At 43.0% G+C, this 20,269-nt stretch overlaps 2 protein-coding genes across 2 annotated transcripts; one reads left to right on the forward strand and one right to left on the reverse strand.

Moving 5' to 3' along the window:
• Window positions 1-1,455: 1,455 nt before the first annotated feature.
• sh3bgr (SH3 domain binding glutamate-rich protein) lies at window positions 1,456-13,196 on the reverse strand. Its single transcript, XM_038973664.1, has 7 exons — window positions 13,140-13,196; window positions 9,963-10,148; window positions 9,737-9,817; window positions 6,350-6,379; window positions 6,227-6,253; window positions 5,250-5,276; window positions 1,456-1,542 (listed from the first exon to the last, which is right to left on the reverse strand). The coding sequence occupies exons 1-7, from the start codon at window positions 13,182-13,184 to the stop codon at window positions 1,456-1,458; spliced, it is 483 nt and encodes a 160-aa protein (XP_038829592.1). The 5' UTR covers window positions 13,185-13,196.
• Window positions 13,197-14,340: 1,144 nt separating this feature from the next.
• LOC120028453 (lebercilin-like protein) lies at window positions 14,341-20,125 on the forward strand. The gene is made up of 8 exons (XM_038973665.1): window positions 14,341-14,623; window positions 16,364-16,641; window positions 17,282-17,524; window positions 17,751-17,888; window positions 18,652-18,721; window positions 18,899-18,954; window positions 19,129-19,219; window positions 19,512-20,125. Exons 1-8 carry the CDS (start codon window positions 14,341-14,343, stop codon window positions 20,123-20,125), a joined length of 1,773 nt encoding a protein of 590 aa, XP_038829593.1.
• The last annotated feature ends 144 nt before the right edge of the window (window positions 20,126-20,269 follow it).

Here is a 20,269-nt window from a genome sequence, read left to right on the forward strand (position 1 = left end):
AAAAGAGCACAGATGACTCATCTTACAGTGCTAGTTTAATAAAGAGCAGCCAGAACAAAGCTTTCCTCTTCAATTAAGTGTTATCTCTCAGCTGTACTTGATTACAGTTGAACAAGATTACTGAGGAGTGGAGAAACTGATTTCATTCAGATAAGGCAATTTGTCTTTGCATCAAGGCGAACACTGGTGAGTCTTTGTATCAAGGACAACACTGGTGAGAACATCAGTGTGTTTGCTGGTTGATATACTACCTCTGATTCCTCTGTCACTTCTTCTTCTTCCTCCTTGGCATAGCAAAAAAAAAGACACATTTTTTGTTGTTTTTTTGTGAAGGGAAGAGTCCAGCATAGGGGAAAAGGAAAAAGTAGCGTGTATAGTTGGGTTAAAAGGGAGTTAAACCATCCAGGGGAGGCATCAAGAAAACAGGTAGTAGAGATGAGACTGGGAAGACACTAGGGACACTAGGAATATCACCATTACTTAGGTCAATGGAACAAGTTAGCCACAGGGATGGTGCACCATTCCCTTAACTGCTAGTGAAGTAGTAAGAGTAGTGTGGGCCTTTAAGCAAGGCCCTCTATGAGGTGGTATCATATGACGTGAAACTGCAAGGCACTGCATTCTTCAAATCATCAGACCACATTCACTCCGAGGTGCATCTGTTGGGTTGAGCATGGTGTTGCAATTAGATACATTTCTACAAATGTAAAAAGCCTTTACCCTATATGCTACACTTAAAACAGGTGGTGAAGTGCAATTAATTAGCCCTGTGACCAATTAATTCACTGTTTTTAATGACTAAGTTTTACAGAAAACTTGCTTGTGGATATAGTGCTTGCTATGTATTCAAGATTTGATAAATGATGTCCACATTAACACATTATTTAAAGCAGTGTAGTTTGGTGCAACATATCTGACACTGCCAAGATCTTGTTGTGGGGGAGCATTACACAATAACAAACAGTCCATTAATCTTCTGCTGTGCTTGTCCTGTCCACATTCAGTCTCAAGACTCTCCTCGCAAAGTGAAGCCATGCCAATGGCTATTTAAACATCCTGGTTGTCATGGAGTTCTGGTCAAGTCACTAGGGATCCCTACGCAACACTGTAAGATCCAATTCACAAGCATGTCTGTGTCAGACTTGTACTCATGTGCGCAGAGGCAGATCTTGACACCAAACAATGAATGTCACCTGTTATGAAACATCCACTGGCACAATGCTGCAGAATCCTCAAGCCTCCAGGTAAACCAACGGGTAATGACGTCATCCCAGTCACACAGCATCAAAACCACAACCAGAGTCCAGAGAGAGCTCAATCATTTCCCCAAATTAAAGACAGCATACCACAGGAGGGATGCTGGCAGCCTTGAAGAATAAGAGGGTAGAGAGCTCTTCACAAACCAACCCACACTAAATCCACATATGAAGGAGTAGGGTCATGCATAAGATCCATTTACTCCACGTCAGGGGCCACACCATGCAATGGGCTTGGAGCACAGCCAGAATATACCTCTGTTACCTCTGGGGCCTCTTCTTCTTCCTAAGGTAGGGGATATCAGGGGTTTTAAGCATTTCAATGTCAAAGAGGGAACAAACGCAAGAGATACAACAGCCTATATTTGAGATAAGCGAATCGGCATGTCACTAAGGAGACTACAAGAGGGAGGAAAACCCTGTGTTACTTAATGTTCCCATTATTATTACCATAAGTGAACCGAATGACGGTGTTGGCGATGTTGTGTCTGCCATGCTGCACACCATCAGTTATCTGTACCACAGAGACCACCACCCATGCAGCAGAGAGAGAGAGAGAGAGAGAGGGTCTTTCCAATCTAAGATCCACAGAAGACGCCACAAATTACAACCAGAGGAAACTATTTCAACCTCACTGACTGACTCTTCTTGCTCCTGCAATGAAATTATAGGAGGAGGTGGAGGAGAGTAAGAAAGTATAGGAGGTGGAAGAGAGCAAGAAAGTATAGGAGGTGGAAGAGAGCAAGAAAGTATAGGAGGTGGAAGAGAGCAAGAAAGTATAGGAGGTGGAAGAGAGCAAGAAAGTATAGGAGGTGGAAGAGAGCAAGAAAGTATAGGAGGTGGAAGAGAGCAAGAAAGGGGAGAAAGAATAAGAGCAGAGAGCAAAAGCAGTGAAGCTTGTGTGGAAGAGAAGAGAGGGCAGGCAGGGGCATTAAGGAATGTTGGAGAGGCTCTGTGTGAGTGAGTGAGTGAGTGAGTGAGTGAGTGAGTGAGTGAGTGAGTGAGTGAGTGAGTGAGTGAGTGAGTGAGTGAGTGAGTGAGTGAGTGAGTGAGTGAGTGAGTGAGTGAGAGAGAAATTCTAAAATCAGGATGAATGACAGTACTGGGTTTCTCTATCATGGTCTGTGTTCTGATGGCTACCAGAGTTACCATGTTGCTCATCCAACTATGTGATTGAGATATCATTATCTGGCATGAGACAGAGGGCTAAAGAAATATAGTAAAGGGCTACAGTCTGTTCAGATGCCATAGGTGAGACAGGGTCTGTTCCATCTACACAAAAAGTAGTGAAGGAGGAAATTGAAGGAATGCTGAATAAACTGTGCAAGATGTGGAAGCAAGAAAAGCAGCATTGATAGAATGGTGAAGATGCAGAGGGGGGATGAGTGTAGTTGGAAAAAACACTTATCAATCTACCTCAAGCTGTCGCAGCTCTTCTTCCTCCTAGAAAGGATGAGATTGAGTGTCAGTGGTGTGGATGGTCTGGTCAGAGGTGACACCAGAAGCATGCGCGATAGGAAAAGTCTGTTGTTAAAATGTTTATCTACAGGGATAGTTCAGGCTGACAGAAAGGAAGCAGCTACAAACTAGGGAAGAAATGAGGAGGAGGAAGGCTAAGAGAGAGGGGAGAAAGAGAGGTTCAGAGGGAGTGAACATAGACTACTGATGAGGGAACGAACGGCAGATAGATCACAAGACACAAGACAAGCTAACACATTTACACAAGTATTCAAACCCTTTACTCAGTACTTTGTTGAAGTACCTTTGGCAGCGATTACAGCCTTGAGTCTTCTTGGGTATGACGCTACAAGCTTGGCACACATGTATTTGGGGAGTTTTTCCCATTCTTCTCTGCAGATCCTCTCAAGCTCTGTCAGGTTGGATGGGGAGTGTTGCTGTACAGCTATTTTCAGGTCTCTCCAGAGATGTTTCGATCAGGTTCAAGTCTGGGCTCTGGCTGGGCTACTCAAGGACATTCAGACTTGTCCTGAAGCCACTCTTGCATTGTCTTGGCTGTGTGCTTAGGGTCATTGTCTTGTTGGAAGGTGAACCTTCGCCCCAGTCTGAGGTCTGGAACGCTCTGTAGCAAATTTTCATCAAGGATCTCTCTGTACTTTGCTCCTTTCATCTTTGTCTCGATCCTGACTAGTTTTCCAGTCCCTGCCGCTGAAAAACATCCCCCACAGCATGATGCTGCCACCACCATGCTTCACCATAGCAATGGTGCCAGGTTTCCTCCAGATGTGACGCTTGGCATTCAGGCCAATGAGTTGAATCTTGGCTTCATCAGACCAGAGAATCTTGTTTCTCATGGTCTGAGAGTCTTTAGGTGCCTGATTGGTGGAGTGCTGCTGAGATGGTTGTTCTTCTGGAAGGTTCTCCCATCGCCACAGAGGAACTCCAGAGCTCTGTCAGAGTGACCATTGGGTTCTTGGTCACCTCCCTGACCAAGGCCCTTCTCCCCCGATTGCTCAGTTGGCCGGACGGCGAGCTCTAGGAAGAGTCTTGGTGGTTCCAAACTTCTTCCTTTTAAGAATGATGGAGGCCACTGTGTTCTTGGGGACCTTCAATGCTGCAGACATTTTTTGTACCCTTCCCCAGATCTGTGCTATGACGCAATCCTGTCTCGGTGCTCTACGGACAATTCCTTCAACATCATGGCTTGGTTTTTGCTCTGACATGCAGTGTCAACTGTGCGACCATATATTAGACAGGTGTGTGCCTTTCCAAATCATGTCCAATCAATTGAATTTACCACAGGTGGATTCCAAGTTGTAGTAACATCTCAAGGATGATCAATAGAAACAGGATGGACCTGAGCTCAATTTTGAGTCTCATAGCAAAGGGTGTGAATACTTCTGTAAATAAGATATTTAAAAAAAAATGTTTTAATACATTTGCAAACATTTCTAAAAACCTGTTTCAATTTGTCATTATGGGGTATTGTGTGTAGATTTCTGAGATTTTTAAAAATGTAATCCACTTTAAAATAAGGCTGTAATGTAACAAAATGTGAAAAAAGTCAAGGGGTCTAAATACTTTCTGAAGGTAATGAATGTTGATGACTAGGGTATCTAATGATTATATCTCTAAGGTGGCATGCCATAGAAAAGATCAGTAGTGTTCTAAAACTGTGTCAAAGATTAAGATGAAATGCATCCAAACATACAGAAATCCCTCCATAGGAGACCTGTGGAAAATGAGAAGGGGGCAAAAACGATAAAAGTGGATCTGGAGTTGCAAGTCATGGGATTACGAAGGAAGAGGGGTTTCAAGCATTCAATACTGCACAAGAAAAGCTACAACAAAGAAGAATATGTGAGGTTAGTTGTCTGGACAATCAGACACAGACCACAATCACAAGGATGCAAACAAACCACACATTAAAACTGAACACCCAAGGCCCTTAGCACAGAAATTGAGAAAACAGTATATAATGAATTCGATTTAAGGACTGAACACTACAGCTATAGAACATGGAACACAATTCAAAGTAGATCTACCTCGGCCTCCCAAGTGGCGCAGCGGTCTAAGGCAATGCTAGAGGCAATGCTAGAGTGCTAGAGGCGTCACTACAGATCCGAATTCGATCCCGGGTTGTGTTGCATCCGACCGCGACCGCGAGACCCATGAGGCGGCACATAATTGGCCCAGCGTCGTCCGGGTTAGGGGAGGGTTTGGCCGGCTGGGATGTCCTTGTTCCATTGCGCTCTAGCGACTCCTTGTGGCGGCCAGGCGCATGCACACTGGCTTCGGTCGCCAGCTGTACGGTGATTCCTCCGACACATTGGTGTGGCTGGCTTCCGGGTTGAACGAGCAGTGTGTCAAGAAGCAGTGCAGCTTGGCGGGGTTTTGTTTCGGAGGACACAAGGCTATTGACCTTCGCCTCTCCCGAGTCCGCTAGGGAGTTGCAGCGATGGGACAAGACTATAACTACCAATTGAATATCACGAAGTTGGGGAGAAAAAGGGAATAAAAAATAAGTAGATCTACCTCAGAAACCGGCTGATCGTCTTCTCCCTAAAACAACGAATAGCAATGATTAGCTTTGGATCAACTCACTAGCTTTCACCAGGTTACTGTAACTAAGAAATAGAGATTTTAACAAATTGACTATTACTACATTCCAATAACATCACAAGTGCTTTATCTATTGACACATTGCACATAAGTCTGATGGATATATTCAGATGAACTTGTTCAGAAGTTTATAACTTTATATCTTATCAATAAAGAGTTGATAGTGGTTCACTCTGTAATGAACAATAGTGCCCTGGGTAACACTAACCCGTCTCGGTTTACTCTGCGTCTGTTTGTTTGTACCACAGCACTTTGTATTCAATACCAGCATTAGCTAGCTTCTGTGCCACTTCTGAGCCCAAAAGAACACAACAGTGGTATGAGACATTAAAACAATGTGATATTTGACCTTTGCTGATCAGTCAGGCTTTTGCCTTCCTTTAACCTTTACCATTCTCAATACAGCTCTCAAGTCACAATAAAAGCATTTATTGATTAATTAAGCTACTGGTGAGTTGTGAAACTTTGCAAATGTATATAGCATGTTATTAAGCATGTATGATGAAATCATGTTTTGTTACAATGGCTAGCAGACATAGCTGTGCCTGGGCATTGGAAGAGAAACTTCATAGTACTGATAATCAGTGACTATGGCCAGGAAAACATAGACCTAAGATCTGTATGTCCCTTTTAGACGTACATGTATGTGCTTTGTTTAGAATAGTTGGATGACTAAAATATCTACAAGTTAATAATTTACTTAATTCCAGAATATTAGAGTTCAATAAAGGCACAATGTAGTATGAAACCATGTGTCAGGTCTATGAGATCCAGGCTAAGATCGTTTCTTAGTGGGGCAGATGGCACAATGCAGCGAGCAGTGGCTGTTGTTATTAATGACAATGCCCTTCATATCAGGAATTACTCCGGTGGACACAGTCGCCTGTTACCTTAGCCTCTTCATCATCTACTTCTTCCTGTTTAGGATAAGAGAGAAAAACAGTGAGACTGGGACATGACTCTGAAATTTCTATTTGATTTCAATACTTTTCAGAAATGTAAAAACAATTTACCTGGGCTTCTTCCTCCTTCACGGGGGCCTTCTGGCAGAAAGGGGAGAAAATAGAAAAGATTGTGTATCAGGATTTTTAGAATGATAGCATGACCTCAAGGAGGCTTATGGGAAACAGAGAACCTCTCCTCAAACATGGATGAGACACTTCTACATTGGAGGTCATGCAACTTGAACAGATCTCACAGATTACGCACATTGAACAACAACATGGTGGGATTTCCAGAGGACCCCCACCAACACATACACACCTAGACATGGATGGACAGTGGAACGACACATACACACCTAGACATGGATGGACAGTGGAACGACACATACACACCTAGACATGGATGGACAGTGGAACGACACATACACACCTAGACATGGGGGACAGTGGAACGACACATACACACCTAGACATGGGTGGACAGTGGAACGACACATACACACCTAGACATGGGTGGACAGTGGAACGACACATACACACCTAGACATGGATGGACAGTGGAACGACACATACACACCTAGACATGGGGGACAGTGGAACGACACATACACACCTAGACATGGGTGGACAGTGGAACGACACATACACACCTAGACATGGGTGGACAGTGGAACGACACATACACACCTAGACATGGATGGACAGCGGAACGACACATACACACCTAGACATGGAAACATACAACATATACACACCTAGACATGGGTGGACAGTGGAACGACACATACACACCTAGACATGGGTGGACAGTGGAACGACACATACACACCTAGACATGGGTGGACAGCGGAACGACACATACACACCTAGACATGGGTGGACAGTGGAACGACACATACACACCTAGACATGGATGGACAGCGTAACGACACATACATACCTAGACATGGGTGGACAGTGGAACGACACATACACACCTAGACATGGAAACATACAACATATTCACACCTAGACATAGTTGTAGAACAAAGGACATAGTACATATCAAAGAAAATCAAGACCAACGATTATGTAGTCATTGAGACAACATTACAGTTAACTGCTACAGAACAGAGAAGTGGTTGAACATCCAACAGATCTAAGGAACAAACAGAACAGTCAATTGAAACAGTTATGGGACAGTCAATATAACAAAATACAGGTGGGTTAGTATGGTCCAGAGTTGAGGAGGATACAAGAATAACAGGAGCTCGAGGGAAACAAAACCCTGAGGTCGAGAAAAAGACAACGTTAAAGAGATGGAGAGAGGAGATGTCACGGGAGGACACAGCATGGGATTCTGGGAGCCAATTACAGTGTCCTCTAAGGATTCCTCTGTGTCTTCGACTGCCTCCTTCTCCTCTGCCACCTTCTCTTCTGCGGCCTCTTCTGCTGCTTCCTCTCCTGTTTCTCCTCCCACCTCCTCTGTGTGTTCATCTCCATTGCACTCCTCCATCGGAACCTCTCTTTTCTAGAGTGAAAACAACCATGTGCCATCAAGGGGGAAAAAACGATGTGTTAGAATAATAATGACACAGCAGCTGTCATGGGCACACATCAAACACCAGGAGGGGGGCAGCCCTACTGCTGGAGTCACATGTTCAAAGACATCACAGAGTAAGGCATCAGCATCAGCAGCCCCTCTGAGTAAAGGAAAATGCATGAATAAATGAAGGGCAATTACATATGGTTGCAAGGTGATGAATAGCAGCATAGTGGTGCTGCGGAGATAAATTAGAGGTTTTCAATGATGTATGCTGTAGCGAGGAAGACTGCATATTATAACACTGCCGGGAGCCAGCTAAATCAGTCCAGTCAACAGTATCAATAAAAAAAACTGTCATTCCAACAACATTGCAACTTAAATGGAAAATAAACCGGCCTGGTACTCTGGAGAACAGCGAAAGCAGAGGGCGTCTGAACTCTTTTCCCAGAAATACCCATGAAGCTGGTCCAGTAAAATTAACTCAATTTGCACCCTTCTCGAAACAGCACCCTCTAAAAGCCTGTGGGATTTGTTAGAGGAATATCACAGGTTCAGCTGGGCAATACTTTCTCTGCTGTCCCTTGTCACCTTTAAAAAAAAAAAATACAAATAATTTCTCTGTGATGCTCATGCACCAGGTCTATCTCTACGGTTTGGCAGCATCCCAAAGTGAGTTGAGAAGTTTAAGTTTTTTCTTAATATATCTACGTTTAAATGTTCATATAATTTTTTACAACAGCATCAGCATGTTCTTCTATAAGAATAGTCCTATTATACAAATAATTAATTAGAAAAATAATTAACTGATTCCCAATCGTCTGCTTTCTATTGAGTATAAATCCTATATAATATCATAGAATTATTATAAATACTTTATATGCTTTGCAAAAACTACAGATGAAATATAAACACAATGAAACACTATAAAAACTGAGAAATGTACACATGTTAATTAATGAGAGATGGGTACACTGTTTTTAAACCAACTCTAAATTGCCACTCATCCATGCAATGAGAGGATTAGCAACATTACTGGTTACTTGGGGCGGCAGGTAGCCCAGTTAGTGGTTAGAGCGTTGGGCCAGTAACCAAAAGGTTGCTAGATCGAATCCCAGAGCTGACAAGGTAAAAAATCTGACGATCTGCCCCTGAACAAGGCAGTTAGCCCACTGTTCCTAGGCCGTCATTGTAAATAACAATTTGTTCTTAACTGGCTTGCCTAGTTAAATAAAAATAAAACTTGGTAAACATCCATGGAAAATTAAACCAACAAGATTTAACTGGGTAACTGGAAAATGAATCCAACAGGAGTTAACTGGAGAAATGGTTAAGGTTATGCTGGATGGGAGGAAACCAGGGGAGAAATGGTAAAGGTGAGACAGGGACTGAGGGATAAGAGAAAGACATTACTAGTGTGTCATCATCAAGGTTCTCCTCCTCAGCTTCAAGGTTCTCTTCATCCTCAGCATCATCAGTTCCGTTTAAAACGGTTCCATTCTCAACAGGCCCATTTTCAAGGATAAATGCCTCTTTCGCTTCCTGCACCAAGGAAAATTGGCAGGTTGTTGAATTAACAAAGTTGCAACATGCTCAACTACGTTAGCCTACATGTCACATCGTATCCCTCTCACACAATTAACCTCACTAACTCCTACTTGCCCTCCAAAGGAATATGTTATGTGGAGTGCACTCAGACACGTCTCAACCTGAGCAAAAACAAATTAGGAGGACAATACATGCCTGAGCATTTCAGCTAAACAAACATTAAAACAGCCTGTCTCTGACATTGAGATGAACAATATTGGGGTGAGTTTATTTGCATAATAAAATCCCTTGAGTGGAAAACACATTGTGTGGTTGAATTCTATAGATAAAAAGCTATATAATCACAATTTATATTTTAGAAAATTAAGTGAAAGTTGAATTCCAACCTTGGAACCTGGAGGAGGTGGCAGACCCAGGAAGGCATACACCGCATTGTCTTCTTTGGCGTCAAAGAATGTCTCGTAGTCCTAAGGTAAAAGGCAAATTAGACATTTCAGTTTATTCTCCAATCGTTCTCACAGCATTTGAATGGACACTTCCCCTCACCTTTACCTGAACCATTCAGTAGGCTTATTGGTCACCACACCTTCTATATTATCTTGTTATGCTCACCCCACAGTAGCTCTCTTCGTTGAAGATCTGAGGGGGTAGGGGGATCCCGTTGGTGGGCTTTTTCTCCACAGGGACATTTTCCCTCATCCACATGCGGTTGTCCTCATTGCAGGCAATGTCCAATGGAGCGTAGTCCACTTTCAGGGCCTCCAGGAACCCAAGCACATCCTGTTGCTTCTTTTTGATCTGGACCATCACACAGGTGTACAGACAGACAACAAACACAGTATAGATAGGCTTCTTCTTCATGAGAACATGTTTGGCAGATTTTTTTTCTATCACTAGGTTGGGGAGAGCAGAGTAGAAGGCTAATACATTAATGAAAGCTTTTTACTTTTTGTTTTATAGTTTGACAAAGAATCTACTCACATATCATACACTATATGCAGTTGAAGTCGGAAGTTTACATACACTTAGGTTGGAGTCATTAAAACTCGTTTTTCAACCACTCCACAAATGTATTGTTAGCAAACTATAGTTTTGGCAAGTCGGTTAGGACATCTACTTCACGCATGACACAAGTAATTTTTCCAACAATTGTTTACAGACAAATTATTTCACTTAATCACAATTCCAGTGGGTCAGAAGTTAACATACACTAAGTTGACTGTGCCTTTAAACAGCTTGGAAAATTCCAGAAAATGATGTCATGGCTTTAGAAGCTTCTGATTGACTCAAATTATGTCAATTAGCCTATTGGAGGTGTACCTGTGGATGTATTTCAAGGCCTACCTTCAAACTCATGCCTCTTTGCTTGACATCATGGGAAAATCAAAAGAAATCAGCCAAGACCTCAGAAAAAAATTTGTGGACCTCCACAAGTCTGGTTCATCCTTGGGAGCAATTTCCAAATGCCTGAAAATACCACATATATACCAAGTATAAACACCATGGGACCATGCAGCCATCATACCGCTCAGGAAGGAGGCGCGTTCTGTCTTCTAGAGATGAACGTACTTTGGTGCGAAAAGTGCAAATCAATACCAGAACAACAGCAAAGGACCTTGTGAAGATGCTGGAGGAAACAGGTACAAAAGTATCTATATCCACAGTAAAACGAGTCCTATATTGACATAACCTGAAAGGCCACTCAGCAAGGAAGAGGCCACTGCTCCACAACCACCATAAAAAAGCCAGACTACGGTTTGTAACTGCACATGGGGACAAAGATTGTACTTTTTGGAGAAATGTCCTCTGGTCTGATGAAACAAAAATAGAACTGTTTGGCCATAATGACCATCGTTATGTTTGGAGGAAAAAGGGGGAGGCTTGCAAGCCGAAGAACACCATCCCAACCGTGAAGCACGGGGGTGCCAACATCATGTTGTGGGGGTGCTTTGCTGCAGGAGGGACTGGTGCACTTCACAAAATAGATGGCATCATGAGGTAGGAAAATGATGTGGATATATTGAAGCAACATCTCAAGACATCAGTCAGGAAGTTAAAGCTTGGTCGCAAATGGGTCTTCCAAGTGGACAATGACCCCAAGCATACTTCCAAAGTTGTGGCAAAATGGCTTAAGGACAACAAAGTCAGGGTATTGGAGTGGCCATCACAAAGCCCTGATCACAATCCTATAGACATTTTGTGGGCAGAACTGAAAAAGTGGGTGCGAGCAAGGAGGCCTACAAACCTGACTCAGTTACACCAGCTCTGTCAGGAGGAATGGACCGGAATTCACCCAACTTATTGTGGGAAGCTTGTGGAAGGCTACGTGAAACATTTGACCTAAGTTAAACAATTTAAAGGCAATGCTACCAAATACTAATTGAGTGTATGTAAACTTCTGACCCACTGGGAATGTTATGAAATAAAAGCTGAAATAAATCATTCTCTCTACTATTATTCTGACATTTCACATTCTTAAAATAAAGTGGTGACCCTAACTGACCTAAGACAGGGCATTTTTACTAGGATTAAATGTCAGGAATTGTGAAAAACTGAGTTTAAATGAACTTGGTTACGGTGTATGTAAACTTCCGACTTCAACTGTATAGTATGTGTACACCCCCTTCAAATTTGTGAATTTGGCTATTTTAGCCACACCTGTTGCTGACAGGTGTATATAATCGAGCACACAGCCATGCAATCTCCATAGACAAACATTAGCAGTAAAATGGCCTTACTGAAGAGCTCAGTGACTTCCAACGTGGCACTGTCATAGGATGCCACCTCTCCAACAATTTATTTTGTCCAATTTCTGGCGTGATAGAGCTGCCCAGGTTAACTGTAAGTGCTGTCATTGTGAAGTGGAAACATCTAGGAGCAACAAGGGCTCTGCCGCGAAGTGGTAGGCCACAAAAGCTCACAGAACGGGACCGCCAAGTGCCGAGGCGCGTAAAGATTGCCTGTCCTCGGTTGCAACACTCACTACCGAGTTCCAAACTGTCTCTGGAAGCAACGTCAGCACAATAACTGTTTCGTCGGGAGCTTCATTAAATGGGTTTCCATTTTTCGTGCACAAAGCAAGGTCCATACAGAAATGGTTTGTCGAAATCCGTGTGGAAGAACTTGACTGGCCTGCACAGACCCCTGACCTCAACTCCATCGAACACCTTTGAGATGAATTGGAACACTGACTGCAAGACAGGCCTAAACGCCCAACATCAGTGCCCGACCTCACTAATGCTCTTGTGGCTAAATGGAAGCAAGTCCCAGTTGCAATGTTCCAATATCTAGTGGAAAGCCTTCCCAGAAAAGTGAAGGCTGTTATAGCAACAAAGGGGGGACCAACTCTATGTTAATGCCCATGATTTTGGAATGAGATGTTCGACAAGCAGGTGTCCACACACTTTTGGTCATGTAGTGTACATTTCCTTTGATATTGTAGATTAGGTTTGAGGTAATCCAAATATATTCCAGAAGGTTCTGCAAGTGAATGCATGGTGATTCATCTTCAACAGATTGCTGTTGCAGGTTAGGAATATGATCTCAGCGACGGTAGATATATATAAGGAACTCGGGTAGTTCTAGTGCTCCTCAAATGTGAAGTTAGACGCAAATAACGGTACTAAAAGTTGACAAACCGCTAAATTGCCTAGGCCTATAATAACTTCAAGCGATTTGAATCTGTTTGCCAGTCACATAAACGCATGAATTAAGAGCTGAACAATAGTCGTGGTAAACCGGCCACGAAGTTAATAGCATTTAAAAACAAAGACTCGGGTAAGTGCTTACCGCTGTCGATCCTGATGAAGAAGCTAGAAATACTTTTATAACCATTTTGTTACAATGTGTTCTGTAGAATGAGGTACTAACGTAGGTTAGTAAAGATAAAGGCTGCCTCCCCTAATAGTAGAGCGCACCCAAGCCACACCACTGAGGCTATTTTTGTCCCCAAACTCTCCATCACCGCAGGATTGGTGGGCCAGGTTTTAGGGGTGCAGCGCTGACCGAGTGATTGGCAACTTCAGCTGTCTGTCGGCATGGGGACCACAAAGTTAGTTCGCAGCTACATGCATAGTGCATATATGGACAGAAATAGCCACTGCCCAACAGAGCAACTAGTGAAAACAAAACCAAGAGTTAAAGCGGCAGGTGAAATGTATGCTGTTGGACCATGATTATCTATAGGCCTAACAGTTATTTTTGTAGATCTACAGTGTGCATGTTTATTATAGGCTAGTGTATCGTTTTTTTATTGTAGTATATCCTGAAAGTTGATCAAAACAACAATTGTACTAAGTACTAACTTGTACTAAGTCTAATATAATTGGTTTAGTTGAAAACAGTTTGAGTTTATTTACAAATTAGGATGGCGTGTTTTTAAATTCTCCCAAAAGCTGTCAGTTCAAATAAATGTCCTATGAGCTGTGATTTAACCATATAATTAGAACGTATTCCAAAGCGGTTCAGTAGACAGACAACTACATTTCCCATTGTTCTATTCTATGAGAACGCTTGTTTCTAGGGCAACCAAAAATACATTTTCAGAGACAGCCAGCCAGCAACATAATCGTCAATGACTGTCTCTTGCTATTGAAGATAAATAATAACTCAACTGAATGCGAGTAGGGGGGGAAAAAACATTGAGATATTTTAATAATTGAATGTAGGGATAGCCTTGGCATGGGGAATTATTAGGCTTGGTTGTTAGTTATGTAGAATAGTTGAAGTCAGGAAAGGTTTTCAATCAAGCTTATGATTGTCTTCACTCTCTCTGTGTCTTCAATTGGCTAGACCTAGCTAGATAACGTTAGATAGCTAGCTAAACGGATTATAGTATTAAATAATGTAAATACGCTATAGTTGGAAGTATAGATTGCTTTGATTCTTATAATTTAACATACAGTGTGGCTAAATGAACTACTTCAACTAATTGGATATCTTTCTGCTATATTACAGAAACTGGTGCAGGCTCATCTTTTGCATGGGAGACATGTCTCTGGGTCTGAGACACCACACCAGAGGCATAGTGCAGCAGGACGATGCTAACTATGAAGTTGGAGCAGGGGATGTAGACTCAAGCTGCTCCTCAGGCCAGTCCACCCCCTCCAGGTCAAGCAGGGGATACAGCAGTAGGACAGGCAGCAGGGTAGACTCTCAGGGGTCATGCACCCAGTCAGACTACGAGGAGGAGGCTGACACTACTGCAAATAGGACCTTTGCCCTCTCACCAAGCAAGAAGCCAGGTCTAGGCACGAAGACAGCTAAAACACGAAGTATGTGATATCTGATATTTCATATCTTCTCATTACTACAGACAGCCTAGCTTTAATGACATACAGTGCATTCGGAAAGTATTCAGATCCCTTGACTTTTTCCACCATTTGTTACTTTACAGCCTTATTCTAAAATGGATTTAATCCGTTTTTTCCCCTCATCAATCTACACACAATACCCCATAATGACAAAGCGAAAACAGATTTTTTGCAAATGTTTTTGCAAATGTATTAAAAATAAAAAACGGGGAGGAAAAATGTACATACGTTTTCAGACCCTTTACTCAGTACTTTGTTGAAGCACCTTTGGCAGCGATTACAGCATCAAGTCTTCTTGGGTATGACCCTACAAGCTTGGCACACCTGTATTTGTGGAGTTTCTCCCATTCTTCTCTGCAGATCCTCTCAAGCTCTGTCAGGTTGGATGGGGAGCGTTGCTGCACAGCTATTATCAGGTCTCTCAAGAGATGATCGATCGGGTTCAAGTCCGGACTCTGGCTAGGCCACTCAAGGACATTCAGAGACTTGTCCCGAAGCCACTCCTGAGTTGTCTTGGCTATGTGGTCAGGGTCGTTGACCTGTTGGAAGGTGAACCTTCGCCCCGGTCTGAGGTCCTAAGTGCTCTGGAGCAGGTTTTCATCAAGGATCTCTCTGTACTTTGCTCCGTTCATCTTTCCCTCGATCCTGACTGGTCTCCCAGTCCCTGCCGCTGAAAAACATCCCCACAGCATGATGCTGCCACCACCATGCTTCACCTTAGGGATGGTGCCAGGTTTCCTCCAGACGTGACGCTTGGCATTCAGGCCAATGAGTTGAATCTTGGTTTCATCAGACCAGAGAATCTTGTTTCTCATGGTCTGAGAGTCCTTTAGGTGCCTTTTGTAAAACTCCAAGCGGGCCGTCATGTGCCTTTTACTGAGAAGTGGCTTCCGTCTGGCCACTCTACCATAAAGGCCTGATTGGTGGAGTGCTGCAGAGATGGTTGTCCTTCTGGATGTTTCTCCCATCTCCACAGAGGAACTCTGGGTTCTTGGTCACCTCCCTGACCAAGGCCCTTCTCCTCCGACTGCTCAGTTTGGCCGTGCGGCCAGCTCTAGAAAGAGTCTTGGTGGTTCGAAACGTCTTATATTTAAGAATGATGGAGGCCACTGTGATCTTGGGGACCTTTAATGCTGCAGACATTTGTTGGTACCCTTCCCCAGATCTGTGCCTCGATATAATCCTGTCTCGGAGCACTACGGACAATTCCTTCAACCTCATGGCTTAATATTTGTTCTGACATGTACTGTCAACTGTGGGACCTTATATAGATAGGTGTGTGCCTTTCCAAATCATGTCCAATCAATTGACTTTACTACAGGTGGACTCCAATCAATTTATAGAAACATCTCAAGGATGATCAATGGAAACAGGATGCACCTGAGCTCAATTTCGAGTCTCATAGCAAATGGTCTGTATACTTATGTAAATAAAGTTTTTCAGTTTTTATTTCTAATACATAATACAAACATTTCTAAAAACCTATTTTCGCTTTGTCATTTTGGGGTATTGTGTATAGATTGATGAGGGGGGGAAATTATTTAATCCACTTTAGAATAAGGTTGTAACGTAACAAAATGTGGAAAAAGTCAAGGGGTCTGAATACTTTCCAAATGTACCGTAAGTGTAGGCCTATAGGCAGAGATGGTTTGCAGCATATTCCCATGTACGCATCACACTTAGGCACATTTTTCCTCTCAGCGCAAAACAAGGGAGGGCAGTGGTGCAAAAAGAAGAAAAACACTAATTTAAGGAACCGCAAGGCCTCTCTCATCCCTCCAATCAAGCTCCTGGAGGGCCCAAACCAGCGCATTAGGTCTGCCCACAGGCACCGCATCAAGGAGCTCAACAGCCAAGTGTGGGAGCTACAGCAGCAGCTGAGTGGTGTCGCCACAGAGAACAAACTGCTAAAGCAGCTCCAGGTCCGCCACACGGTGGCGCTACAGCGCTTCCAAGACTCACAGAGTGGCCTTCCTCAGGTACGCTACAGTTTTTCTGGGGGCTTTAATAACTGATCTATAACACAGCTATAACAAACTCTGATCTGTAGCACAGCTATAACAAACTCTGATCTGTAACACAGCTATAACAAACTCTGATCTGTAACACAGCTATAACAAACTCTAATCTGTAACACAGCTATAACAAACTCTGATCTCTAACACAGCTATAACAAACTATGATCTGTAACACAGCTATAACAAACTCTGATCTGTAGCACAGCTATAACAAACTCTGATCTCTAACACAGCTATAACAAACTATGATCTGTAACACAGCTATAACAAACTCTAATCTGTAACACAGCTATAACAAACTCTGATCTGTAACACAGCTATAACAAACTCTGATCTGTAACACAGCTATAACAAACTCTGATCTGTAACACAGCTATAACAAACTCTGATCTGTAACACAGCTATAACAAACTCTGATCTGTAACACAGCTATAACAAACTCTGATCTGTAACACAGCTATAACAAACTCTGATCTGTAACACAGCTATAACAAACTCTGATCTGTAACACAGCTATAACAAACTCATCAGCTAACAACATTAATCTGATCTTGTAGCATTGGCTAAGATCATAATGTTTTGCACCCACCCACACCCTCAGGTCCTGGCCAAGCACGGCAATGAGGTGCGCGGTCTGCAGGAGCTCCTGCGCAAAGCCCGCATCCGCCGCAACAGTCTGTCCAGGCGTCTGCGGGGCACGGAGGAGGAGCTGCTGCGTACCAAGGACGTTCTGCACAGGCTGCAGCTGCTCAGTGAGGACCGCAGCCTGAAAGAGAGGGAAGAGCTTAGCCACAGGCTGGCCCTGATCAGTGTGGACCTGAACAGGAAGAACAAGAGGATACAGGTACAGTACATGCACTCACAAGGCAGGGCTGACTCCATGTTCACAGGCCAGGTGGATGTCTGTATTGAAACTGATTGGGTTTTCAACTCTGTCCATCTGTATTGGTCTTCTACGGGGAAACCAATATAGGTGGACAGGGTCAATACAGTTATGCTAGATTGATACTGTACACATAGTATCACAATGTTATATCTGTAGTGAAACTTACATATATTGTGTGTTGCAGGACTTGGAAAGAAATTTTGAGCTGAGCCAGATATCCTTCAATCGCCATCTTGCCACAGAAACAAGGAAGACGAATGAGGCCAGAGAGATGTCTGATTACCTCCAGGCACAGATCAGTCTGTTGACCCAAAAAATCAAAGTAAGTTTATAAGTACTTGAGAGCAGCAACATACAGAGTGTAAAAAACTTTAGGAACACCTTCCTAATATTGAGTTGTACCCCACCCCACCCCCAACCTGGTCAGTCTATATCATGGAAAGAGCAGGTGTTCATAATGTTTTGTACAATCAGTGTAGGTAAACTGTTCCAGATCTGAGTAGATTTGGAACAGTACTGTTGTTTGAAAGAGTGACAGTCATTTAACTCGCAGTACTGCAATGTAAACACAAGAGGGTGTCTAATACAGCTGTATTTCAAAAGCCATAATTTAATGAAGCGAAATACCCATTTTCCCTCTTGTAAACTTGCCTGGCTACCCAAACGCTATGCCACACCCATAGACGTTAGTTTCTTCTCCGCAATGAACCTGGATCTGAGTACCTCCCCGACGATTTCTAGAACGCAAACACATTCTAACCCTTCTGATTGGTCCCAGAAACCGATGGGTTGGGCCAGAGCCAGAACACACATGGGTAAGGCAGCGTTTTGAAAATGTGTCATTGGCTTTGATACTCTAATCTAATTGGTTAGAAATGATCCAATCGCTGATTACTTTGTTTTGTTCAACAAAACAAAGTAATCAGAGAAGCGGACTAATTCAGTTTGAGTCGTCAGGCAACTGGCAACAAACCAGCCTGGTAACAGATATCAGGATGATTACACTACATTTGAGAAAGTAACATTTATTGTACATATTGCATTCTTGAGAAATGGTTTACTGACGCATTTAACATGAAATATAGGAAAAAGAGAGAGAATTGGAGATCCACAATATCTACTCACATAGATTTCCAAATGGCTGGAACGGAAAAGGTACAAAGACATTATGAGCTACTTTTAACATGTTCAACCCATGATCCAGATCAAACTATTTGTTTTTACTTGAGGCTGAATATCTTTTCACATTTACAGGGGCAAGAGAAACTAAATATGTTCAAACAGATGACTTATCCTCTCTCCCCATTGAGGCTCCATGCCAACTTGAACTAGAATATGCCCGTTCACTCCAACATCTGGAGTTGGAGAAGCAGAAGAGTTTGAGCTGGGTATGTAAATGGATTTCGTTCTCTCTCATATTCTGTGCAGAACGCTGTATAAATGGGTAATGGTCAATAAAACTTTTATTCAATATTGACTGATAAAAACAAGAGAGTAACTCCTTGATAAAAGTTTGTGTAGTGAGTTCCAGTGTAAAGTTGATATCTGGTTGTTTTTTTCAGGAGTCCTTTGCCATCGACTTCACAGACAGAAGTGACGCAGCAGACACGTTAGTGGATGACAGAGGATCAAACAATAATGAAGACTTTGCTGGTAAGGATTTTTTAAACTTTACTACAGACTATTGGGAGAACCAATGGACAGCTGCAAAGCGAAGGGGATATTGAGGTATTAAATGGTTAAATTACATTCTGAAGAGTCTTGTATGTACTCTCCAGTCACAGTATATGCAAACACAAAAAACTCCAATATTGGGAATAATTCAAGCTCACGTGTCATTGTAATTAACAGGACTGAAATAACCTTTCCCGTGTCATGTTATATCCCAAAACAATCTGGGGGAATAACAACCGCAAATGCAAGCAACTATCATATTTATCCACAGAGGATGGAGAGTTGGATGGTGATTCTGACAAGGAGGATCCTCAGCTTCAGGGTGAGGAGGATTGCATTGCAGAGAAGGCAGCGAGTTCCCCGAAGGCTTCAGGAGATCAAACAGAGCCATTTGAAAGCCAGGTCCGGTACACTCTGGAGGATTTTCTGAATACAGAACGTGCCAACAAGGCCCTTGAATCCTCTCCCAGGACCAAACGCTTCTACAAATTCAAAGAAACCATCCAGAACCTACACAGTGGAAAGCCTGCCTATACCAGCCATACCCACAGCCTGAGAAAGAGCCCTCCTAGATACATCAAGAGCCAGGCCAGGGTGGAGAACCTTGGGTCTGGGGCATATGAGCCCTCCTTTGTCACTCTACCAGCAGAGAAGTGGCAAAGGCGTAACACCAGGGGCCCTCAACCGGAGGATGGTGTAGTCCGCAGCAAGAAGAGCAGCTTGATGAATGAGCTTTTCGGCCAGGCCCCAATCACTGATCCAATTGCCACGAAGACAGGCAGATCCAGAGTTCAAAGCACAGACCTGGACAGAATGTCATCTCACCATACAGGAGATGCTAGCCCGGTCTCACCTGGGAGAGAGACCAAGATCATTTTTGATTGACCCAAGAACAATACAAAATGATAATCTATTTTCACAAGTTGATTATTTTAATAAATCTTTCATCTGCCATGGCAACTCAACGCATTGCTAAATGGAGTATTTGTATACGTGATATTTATAGTGAGTTATATACCTGGAAAGTAT

The sequence above is a fragment of the Salvelinus namaycush genome, chromosome 34 (assembly GCF_016432855.1).
Source record: "Salvelinus namaycush isolate Seneca chromosome 34, SaNama_1.0, whole genome shotgun sequence".
Lineage (NCBI taxonomy): Eukaryota > Metazoa > Chordata > Actinopteri > Salmoniformes > Salmonidae > Salvelinus > Salvelinus namaycush.

Coding starts and splice junctions, on each gene's coding strand:
- sh3bgr (XM_038973664.1), bottom strand. CDS start 13,184: ATGGTTATAAAAGTATTTCTAGCTTCTTCATCAGGATCGACAGCG. Junction 9,818..9,962: donor ACGAAGAGAGCTACTGTGGG/GTGAGCATAACA, acceptor CTTTTACCTTAG/GACTACGAGACATTCTTTGA. Junction 1,543..5,249: donor ACGATCAGCCGGTTTCTGAG/GTAGATCTACTT, acceptor CCCCTACCTTAG/GAAGAAGAAGAGGCCCCAGA.
- LOC120028453 (XM_038973665.1), top strand. CDS start 14,341: ATGTCTCTGGGTCTGAGACACCACACCAGAGGCATAGTGCAGCAGGAC. Junction 14,624..16,363: donor GAAGACAGCTAAAACACGAA/GTATGTGATATC, acceptor TTTTCCTCTCAG/CGCAAAACAAGGGAGGGCAG. Junction 18,722..18,898: donor AAATGGCTGGAACGGAAAAG/GTACAAAGACAT, acceptor AACTTGAACTAG/AATATGCCCGTTCACTCCAA.